This window comes from Trichomycterus rosablanca, chromosome 25, assembly GCF_030014385.1.
Source record: "Trichomycterus rosablanca isolate fTriRos1 chromosome 25, fTriRos1.hap1, whole genome shotgun sequence".
In the NCBI taxonomy this organism is placed as follows: domain Eukaryota; kingdom Metazoa; phylum Chordata; class Actinopteri; order Siluriformes; family Trichomycteridae; genus Trichomycterus; species Trichomycterus rosablanca.
The window spans coordinates 16,890,459-16,901,124 of record NC_086012.1 but is presented as its reverse complement, the minus strand read 5'-3'; the positions used below and the strand labels follow the sequence as shown (position 1 = coordinate 16,901,124).

General features: G+C 42.2%; 1 protein-coding gene across 1 annotated transcript in view; it reads left to right on the top strand.

Annotated features, from left to right (window-relative positions):
* tnk2b (tyrosine kinase, non-receptor, 2b) overlaps positions 1–10,666 on the top strand; it is a 47,758-nt gene that overhangs the window by 7,875 nt on the left and 29,217 nt on the right. Inside the window, exon 3 of the mRNA XM_062988067.1 lies at positions 4,807–4,948. Within this exon, the coding sequence (XP_062844137.1) occupies positions 4,934–4,948 (15 nt within the window). The 5' untranslated portion in view covers positions 4,807–4,933. The remainder of the gene's footprint in view (positions 1–4,806; positions 4,949–10,666) is intronic.

Below are 10,666 nucleotides of genomic sequence, written 5' to 3'. Positions count from 1 at the left end.
CATACAGGACATCCCTACATGTAAACGAATATTCTCCGTGTCTGTGTGTTTCTCTTTTTCTCTCGGTCCTCTCACCACCTCTCACTTCACACCAGGATCGATTTACTCTGTACCGTGGAGGCTGGGTGTCGGTAATGGAATTGCCACTGAGTCTTCATGACCTGTTGTTATTTTTTTTCAGTTCAGGGTTGTTTAGAGCGAGAGATTTGTCTTTCACTAGCTCACGTAGGTCAGCCTTCATCACTGCTGTCAGAGAGCCAGGGCAAAGCCGTCACGTTAGAAAAGAGATGCTTTATGTGAGGTGGACGGTTCTGTAATCTTCCAATGAGGATTTTCAGCAAAAGAAGCATCATGTTTTATCTGTTTGGTTTATACGTTGTAGTCTAGTTTTATGTCATTATGATTCACTATGGTATTTGTTAATGTTTCTGCTCTTGCTTGTTATCACACTGTATAAATTTGATGCCATAATAGTGTATAGTTCTGTCACACTAATAAAACAGTCCCTGCCGTGCCCCCTTAACAGTTAAACACTTACTGACCGAATGTATGAGATACTACAAAGTAGGGCTGGGCGGTATGATGGTATATTCGGTATACCGTCTTCGATTCCTCATACCGTATGGATTTTTAAATGCTGCCATACCATAGTACAGTTAATACAACAGCTGTAAGCATCAGTAGGCAGCAAAGCAATAAAAAAAATAATATTCCTCTATAGACATTTAGGAAAAAAGCTTTCAGAGCAATAGTTAAAATACTGAGCGAAAATACTTCAGGTATGTTACTAAACCAACGTTATAAGCAACGTTTAAAGCGACAGATTCGAAAACCCTGATCCAGATCACAGGGCAGAATAAGAACCAGATTAGTGTTCTGGAATAGAGTGATGCAGACTCATCGGTACCGCTTCCTGCCATCGGAATGACCCATGGATTACCATGCCATTAAAAAAAAAAACATCCAGCCAGCCATCCATCATTCACTGGAGGATGTAACTTGCTTAAAGTGTTCATGATTCATTAGAAACGAATCATAGTGGGACAAAAACAAACAAATTCAACATCAGGCTGCGTCATTAATGTCATTGGTGTATAATTTTGAACTCTGCATGTATAGCAAGAAGGTCCTGGGTTCTATTCCCAGGTGGAGTTTGCATGTTCTTCCCGGTCTGTGTGGGTTTCCTCCGGGAGCTCCGGTTTCCTCCCACAGTCCAAAGACGTGCAAGTGAGGTGAACTGGAGACACTAAATTGGCCATGACTGTGTTTAATATTTAAAAAAACAGTAACTACCTGTCCTGTCATGAATGTAACCAAAGTGTGTAAAACATGACGTTAAAATCGATCTAAACGTATTTGTGTCCTTTCACACAATTCAGCCTGATAATTATATTATATTATATAAAATATATAAAGAAAAAGTTCAGGTGTGAACGCATCTTATCGATATATATTTATCGCTGTAGGCGGAAAGAGGAAGTGTGTTAAAGATTGACGAGGCCGTCACCTCGGCACAATGGGTGATGCAATAGCCAACAGAGAGCTCTGTTCATTCAAGTACACACCCACGCACGCACTTATTAACTCGTGTGTATTGTAGTGCGTATGGGATATCTGCCTACACAGTCAGAAATCTGTACCGACTCACTTCTGACCAACTGCTGATGCAAAAAAAACTGCCGGAAGTGCCTTTATGATCAGATCATTCAAGTCTAAACCCGTGGTGGATTGTTAAACCATTCAAATGGGTTTTTTCTTTATAAAGAAGGATAATAGACAAACTGGGAATGAAGTATTTCTTTGTATGGGTATAAAATCTCAAAAGTCTCTCAGGTATCACATTAACATTCGCAAAGAGGCAACAGTCTAAGAGCAAATTAATAATTTCAATACTTAATAAAGCGATGAGTCTTTAGTCATTTTTTTAAAAACTGCAAGAGACTCAGCTGTTCAAACAGTTTAGAATACACCGATGAGGCATAACATTATGACCACCTTCCTATTATTGTATTGGTCCCCCATAACCAACAAACTGTGCTGCTCTGTGTATCCTGACACCTTTCTATCAGAACCAGCATGAACTTCTTCAGCAATCTGAGCTACAGGAGCCCGTCTGTTGGATCGGACCACACGGGCCAGCCGTCGCTCCAGACGTGCATCAATGAGCCTTGGCCGCCCATGACCCCGTCCCCGGTTTACCACTTTTGATAGATACTGACCACTGCAGACCGGGACACACCCCACAAGAGCTGCAGTTTCGGAGATGCTCTGACCCAGTCGTGTCAAACTGGCTCGGATCCTCACGCTCGCCCATTTTTTCTGCTTCTAACATCAACTTTGAGGATAAAATGTTCACTCGCTGCCTAATATACCCCCCCCCCCACTAACAGGTGCCGTGATGAAGAGATAATCAGTGTTATTCACTTCACCTGTCAGTGGTCATAATGTTATGCCTCGTCGGTGTACATGTTACAAAGTAGAAACGAGTAGCCCAGCACGTAAGTGGCTTATTATTACCACTGTACGATTAGAGAATGGTTTCTTATTTTAACATTTCTAATGCCATGGTAGTACTGACTTCAACCGTCTCAGTGTTTGTACTTTAAGGCTTTAGGTCTGAGTTTATTGAAATAATCACTGTATTTAAATGCACATAATATCCACACTCTTAATCTGTAGTAGATTATATCTGTTGTGTGTGAAAGATTTGTAGTTCTGTGTTTAATTCAGAAACATTATTATACAGCCCTAAGTGTTGCGATCTTCCCACCACTCGAATTTAATCGCAGTTGTGTCTCCGAGACCAATATGGGTTACGTATAAATAAACAGACATTTTGAAGCTCCACGAAACGTGACGTGCGTCCAGGCCGGTCACAACCTCATGCACATTGTGTTTGACGTAACGCTGGACGGATGACCAGCAGATTTGTACAGCTGAGCTCACACAGTGCATCTACTCACCAGCTCGAATGTACAGTCACGCTCAGTTGTGTTGGTGTCCGTAGGAGCAAAACAAGCCATCATTCATTCTTTATTCTCTTCCTGAAACAAAACTGCATTCAGACTCTGTTCTGGCCTCAAAAAGAGGCAGTCTTGTGACTGGTTATAGAGTAAAAGTCTTCGGTATTAAAGATTTTGTTTAGGGAGTTTGTAAAAGCTGTTGCTTTTTATTTACTTGTATAGAATTTGTGTCAGAAATGGAGAAATCGGTTTCATAGGCACCAGGGATAAGCGTGTTTTGTGTCTGGGCTGTCGGTTTTTGTTGGTGTGGAATAAAAATGTCCAAATCAAGGTTCCTTGAGCTTAAAGATTTGCAGCTGTAATTGCTGCCAAAGTATAAACGATCCTACTTCATTTTTAAAAAGGTGATTAAGTGTAGACTGATGGGGAAATTGTGATTATATCCATTCAAAATTAAATCCACAACTTAAGAATTAGGTTTCTTAATTCAGCACTATGATTACTTTTGGAATCCACTTGGGATGCTTATCCTGTTCCAGACATGTAGTTCCTCCATTGCCATATAATGCATTCTTGGAATATTCAGAATATACGTATATACATTCACTAATAATAAATGACTGTTCCAAGGACCTTGTTTCTTTGTATGTATTGACTCCCAGGTTTATAATTCTTAAGCCAGAGTCAAATCTAAACCCCAAAATAAAACTGGAATCAAAAAAGGTCCTAGACTTCTGACATTCCTGCTGACATCCAGGACCCTCATGCATTCTCTACCCCTGTACTGCCCCTAGTGGTCGTCCTGTTCACAGCACCAACCTGAATCCTGCGCGTGCATCTCACTTGCAGCTGCGCCGCGTTGAAACACGACGTGAAAGCTGAAGGGGGAGGTAACGCCGGCCACAGCCGTGCATGTCCGTGAAGGTCGGCCATGTGTGACGGAGCGCGCACACGCGTGCCACTTATCAGTCCGCTTCCGAAAAGATACGAGGCGGAAAGAACACGCACCTTAGACCTGTGCACCGGTTCCTCCTGTGCCGCCGTGCACACAAACAAAGCCCGTAGGAAGTGTGAGAGAGCAGAATCCTGCCTGTGGGGTTTAGGATAGAAACTATTGATGCCAGTCGATGTTTTCTGCCACATTTGATTTCACCCACATATTTGGCGCATTGGAATTAATATGCATTGTTAATTGTTTACCCACAAAGCAGTGGGACATTCTGTTGTCTGGGAAAGGAACACGTTCAAGCCACCTTAAGTAGGAATGCTGTTATGCTGTGTGTCTTTATTAGGCTGACTTTATGTCAAGTGCACCAGTGTATTATTAACGTATAGAATTACATGATTCTTATGATACACCTCATACACCGATCAGGCATAACATTATGACCATTTTCCTAATATTGTGTTGATCCCCTTTTGCTGCCAAAACAACCCTGGAGTCTGACACCTTTCTATCAGAACCAGCATGAACTTCTTCAGCAGTTTGAGCTGCAGTAGCTCGTCTGTTGGATCGGACCACACGGCCCAGCCTTCGCTCCCCACGTGCATCAGCGAGCCTTGGCCGCCCATGACCCCGTCGCCGGTTTACCACTTTTGATAGATACTGACCACTGCAGACCGGGAGCTGCAGTTCTGGAGATGCTCTGACCCAGTCGTCTAGCCATCACAATCTGGCCCTCGTCAAACCGGCTCGGATCCTCACGCTCGTCCATTTTTCTGCTTCTAACATCAACTTTGAGGATAAAATGTTCACTCGCTGCCTAATAATAATATTTCTGTAAGGATCTGAAGTCATGCTTAAGTTACCTTATCACCTCTCCCCTTTGTTCCCCTTTCATAGATCCATAATCCTGTTGCCATCCCCCATCCTGATGCACCTGTTCACACACCCACACACACACACACACACACACAATGATCTCCAGCACCAACATAGCTAACCTGGCTGCCTCAGGATACCTGTAAAGATGACACAGAAGTGTGTAAGTGTGTGTGTGTGTGTGTGTGTGTGTAAGTGTAGGTGTGTATTTTTGATTTAAGCTCTGCTGGTATTCGTAGATCTTTCGGGGAAGTACAGATCATAGAGCGTGATCCTGTAGGAGGATTCTTCTCTTGTTTAATCTCTTATGATGATCATGACGATGATGATGATGATGATGATGAAAGAACAGATCAGTACAGTAAAGCTAGATTAGTCTGACTCTTAACCTAGCCTGTATTTAGAAGCTGAAATCGGTGCACCATTGCTTTTTCAAAACACCCTGTTGATATGTAAGCACCTCAAATACAGAAAATGACTTAATATAGAAAGGTTTATAAGAATAAGTCTACGTTTAAGCAATAGAACACGAGAGGTCGTGTGTTATCGCGAATAACATCACGGCTGTGATGATCTACTCGCCTTCGGCTCACAGCCGTGATGTTATTCGCGATAACACACGACCTCGAGTGTTCTATTGCTTTTATACGACAGTTTTTACAAAATAAAGAAAGAAAAAAGCCCTGAATTTCATATTAAATTTGCTTTAATATTGACAATACCGTCCGCCAAAAAGTAGTTCCACAACGAATATAAAGTTTAACACTACAAAGTAGACATCCCAAGTTGCAAAAACTCATTTTAGGGAGGTAAGAAGAACAAGAAGAAGAAAGCAAGAACTTCCGAAGGGGAAAAAAAGAAATAAAACCCAAAGGATTATGGGTGATAACAGAACTTCTAGGAGCTGCTAACTGGGCTATTAAGCTAACTGTTCGCGTTACAAACACATTAATGTTCCCTACATAGTGCACTAGATTGTGTATCATATATGTTCCCTACATAGTGCACTAGATTGTGTATCAGATCACTATGTTCCCTACATAGTGCACTAGATTGTGTATCAGATCACTATGTTCCCTACATAGTGCACTAGATTGTGTATCAGATATGTTCCCTACATAGTGCACTAGATTGTGTATCAGATATGTTCCCTACATAGTGCACTAGATTGTGTATCAGATCACTATGTTCCCTACATAGTGCACTAGATTGTGTATCATATATGTTCCCTACATAGTGCACTAGATTGTGTATCAGATCACTATGTTCCCTACATAGTGCACTAGATTGTGTATCAGATATGTTCCCTACATAGTGCACTAGATTGTGTATCAGATATGTTCCCTACATAGTGCACTAGATTGTGTATCAGATCACTATGTTCCCTACATAGTGCACTAGATTGTGTATCATATATGTTCCCTACATAGTGCACTAGATTGTGTATCAGATCACTATGTTCCCTACATAGTGCACTAGATTGTGTATCAGATCACTATGTTCCCTACATAGTGCACTAGATTGTGTATCATATATGTTCCCTACATAGTGCACTAGATTGTGTATCAGATCACTATGTTCCCTACATAGTGCACTAGATTGTGTATCAGATCACTATGTTCCCTACATAGTGCACTAGATTGTGTATCAGATCACTGTTCCCTACATAGTGCACTAGATTGTATATCAGATCACTGTTCCCTACATAGTGCACTAGATTGTATATCAGATCACTATGTTCCCTACATAGTGCACTAGATTGTATATCAGATCACTGTTCCCTACATAGTGCACTAGATTGTGTATCAGATCACTGTTCCCTACATAGTGCACTAGATTGTATATCAGATCACTATGTTCCCTACATAGTGCACTAGATTGTGTATCATATATGTTCCCTACATAGTGCACTAGATTGTGTATCAGATCACTATGTTCCCTACATAGTGCACTAGATTGTGTATCAGATCACTATGTTCCCTACATAGTGCACTAGATAGTGAATTAGACAATTGATTTATGTTCCCCACACAGTGCGCTAGCTTGTGTATCAGATAACGGATTTAAAACGAGATCGGGAATAAAGTGTGTGTTATAAATCGGGAATAAAGTGGCTGCGTGCGCGTTTGTGTTTGTCGTTAATGGCAACGCGTCAGCGGAGTAATACAGTTGTGGTGTGAAAACACCGTGCTAAACGCTTCTCAACCAATCAGATTGTAAGGTCGGAACTAACTGTTGTATAATGATACATACAATTCAAACAGGTGGTCCAAGTTTCGGTGATTGCTTCACTTTTAAACAGTATTGTAGTTACCGAATGTGCACATCATCGTCCTCTCAGACTTAAGTTGAAGGAGAACGGAACGTAGGAACGATGCCAAACGTCCACTCACGGCCTCCTCCAAATCTGAGCGGTCGATCGTCCTGGGAGCTCCCCACCGCGTGTGTGTGTGGGTGCGTTAGCGTGGATAGCCTTTGTGCACGGACGCCTATAGTTCAGAGACCATGGAAAATGTATTTCATGTTAGAAATAAAAGCTGCATATTTCTTTAAGTACGCAGCCCAAGCTACAGGATCTAGATGCGTTTACCAAACCTGCGACCTGCTGGAGTGTGTGCAGGGTTGTATGGGATGTTCTATAGTTCCATATAAACGTAGTGTAGCTTCGACTGCTCATCACAGACTTCTCACAAGCAGCTTGACGTATTTGAATTGCCTGAATGTAAACTGTGGAATGACCATAAAAGTGTGGTTAAAATATAAATGACCTTTTGTTTGAAGCATCTATTTTTTTATGCATTTTCTCCTCATTTTCCTCCCGATTTATTGCACTCATCTTGTCTTCCGCTGCTGAGAGATACCCGATTGCATCCGAGGAGAGCACGTCGCTGTACACGCCTCTTCTCGCCCCTGCATTCTGCACAGGCGTCTACGTAGACCCACCCACACATAGTCCGGTCCCCACCCTGCAGATACGGTGGCCAATTAGTATCTGCTGCAGGCACTGCCAATCATGCCCACCAGATGGCGCCCAACTGACCGGTGGCAACACCGAGTTTCAAACCGAGGAGTTCAGAATCTCAGCGCTGGTGTGCTAGCGGAATATCTGTTTTAATCGCATACGTCTAAAAAGCTCACTGAATCGATAGGATGCCACTGTTTAAACTAGATATTCCATGATCAACTGTAAGTGCTACTATTGAAAAGTGGAAGGTTTTAGGAACAACAGCAGCTCATGTGAAGTTACAGACCCGGGTTGTTGAATGCTGACGCACATAGTGCATAAAAGTTTAGTTTAGCAACTGACCTTGGCATGAAACTACTGTTCCACATACATGTTATTTAGTGTGCTGTGAAAATATGTTTTATATGGCCACAGAGAAGTTCTCCGCTCGTAATCACTAACAAGAAATTAGGAGGCCAAAGTTTTATTCCACTTGATCTAGTGGATTTTCACTGACCTTGGCATGAAACTACTGTTCCACGTACATCTTAATTAGTGTGGCGTGAAAGCATGTTTTTATATGACCACAGAGAAGTCAGCTGTAGTCAGTCATAATCACTACAAGAAAAGGAAGCCACCTAATCTAGCTGATTTTTACTGACCTTGGCATGAAACTACTGTTCCACATAATTTTTTTTTGTGTGCCGTAAAAAGATGTTTTTATATGACCACAGAGAAGTCAATCATAATTACTTACAAGAAATTAGGAGGCCGAAGTTTTATTACACTTGATTTCGCAGATTTTCACTGACCTTGTCATGAAACTACTGTTCCACATGCATTTTATTTAGTGTGCTGTAAAAATATGTTTTATATGGGTACAGAGAAGCTGTCCGCTGTAGTCGATCGTAATCACTAACAAGAAAAAGAGACCAAAGTCTTACACCACTTGATCTAGCTGATTTTTACTGACCTTGGCATGAAACTACTGTTCCACGTACATCTTATTTAGTGTGGCGTGAAAGGATGCTTTTATATGACCACAGAGAAGTCAGCTGTAGTCAGTCATAATCACTACAAGAAAAGGAAGCAAATGTCTTACACCACCTAATCTAGCTGATTTTTACTGACCTTGGCATGAAACTACTGTTCCACATACATCTTATTTAGTGTGCTGTGAAAATGTTGTATATGGCCACAGAGAAGTTTTGAGCTGTAGTCAATCATAAACACTAACAAGGAATTAGGAGGCCAAAGTTTTATTACACTTGATTTTGCATATTTTTACTGACCTTGGCATGAAACTACTGTTCCACATACATCTTAATTAGTGTGGCGTGAAAATATGTTTTATACGGGCACAGAGAAGCTGTCCGCTGTAGTCAGTCATAATCACTACAAGAAAAGGAAGCCAATGTCTTACACCACCTAATCTAGCTGATTTTTACTGACCTTGGCATGAAGCTACTGTTCCACATGCATTTTATTTAGTGTGCTGTGAAAATATGTTTTATACGGGCACAGAGAAGCTGTCCGCTGTAGTCAGTCATAATCACTAACAAGAAAAGGAAGCCAATGTCCACCTGATCAAGCAGATTTTCAGAAAACCCTTAATGCACTTAAAAAGTTTAAAGTTTCTATTTTTAAATAGTGTTGGGGAAGACAAAGACGTTTTAGGTACAAAATCACAAATCAGAAATGAGGATGAGACAAACAGCCTCCCAACACCTCTCACCCCCCCTATATTCACCCATCTATCCAGATGTCTCCTCCCAGATGGACCAGAGCATCCCTCAATCCAACTCTCTCCTGCTCGCCGGATTAAATCCGCTCATTAACGAGAGCCTCTTGTACGATTCCCCTCCCTTCTCGCTCCTGATTGGTCCGTGGCTCCGTGCCCTCTGCTCACTGGCGAGTGCCGCAGCCGTGTTGTTGGGGGGGGGGAACCGCTCACCACGAGCAGCTCAGCCTGGAATAAAGGAAAACAGGGTGAAAGAGGAATACAAGGGAGAGTGAGGAACAAAACAATAACAAGAGATTGAGGTCGGGATTTAGCTGGGAAATAAATACAGAACGAACCGGCCAGCAAACACACAGCTGGTCAGGACCGGACGAGTGGATCAGCCGGAGGATGTGAAGTGGATATAGCGCATATCAGCATCCGACTCATCATCAGGACACAGCGAATGGAGGTCTGGAGGAAGAGAGTCCACAATAGACGTTTTTAATGAATGGCTAAAGGTGCAGCCTGGGAGCATCAAGCTATGCACCAGGACTGGCACACACACACGTATGGACACACCAAGGGCTGAATGGGTAGAGCAGTTTACTGTGTATTTAGTGAAGTCTGATCACACCCGTTTAAGCGCGACCGAAGGGCTCAGAGAATCTTGTTTAACCTCAGCATGGCAGAAACGGCGGAGTACCAACGGCTGGCCAGCGAACGCGTCGAGGACGAGGTACTCTATCCTCCAAGCGCTCTAGTTTGTGCTGAACTGTCGTATTAAAACGGGTGGTAATACAGTGTATAGTTAAACTTCTGTGTTATCTGTTCATGGAGAAGATTAGAAACTATTTATTATAGGTAGTAATGAATATACTTGGTTACTCAGTGTGTTGTTTATTAATGTATATAATAATGCGACCTTTGCAGTGCTCATAGCACAAATAGCTGCAATATGCTAATAAGCCGTTTTATTGTGTGCTATAAGCATTCTTATTTATTTTATCATTTTGCGTTCTTCACCAAATTTGTCGTATCCAATTACCCGAACACATTTCGCTTCCAACACACGCCCCCTCCGACACGGTACGCTGCAGCCGATCGCTTCGTTTTCTTTGGCCAGCTTACATAGAGATCCGTATCATGCACGGAGAGTCACGCACCGATATCCGTTATCCCCCGTCTCTGTGCGGGTCGTACTTGCAGCAGTTATA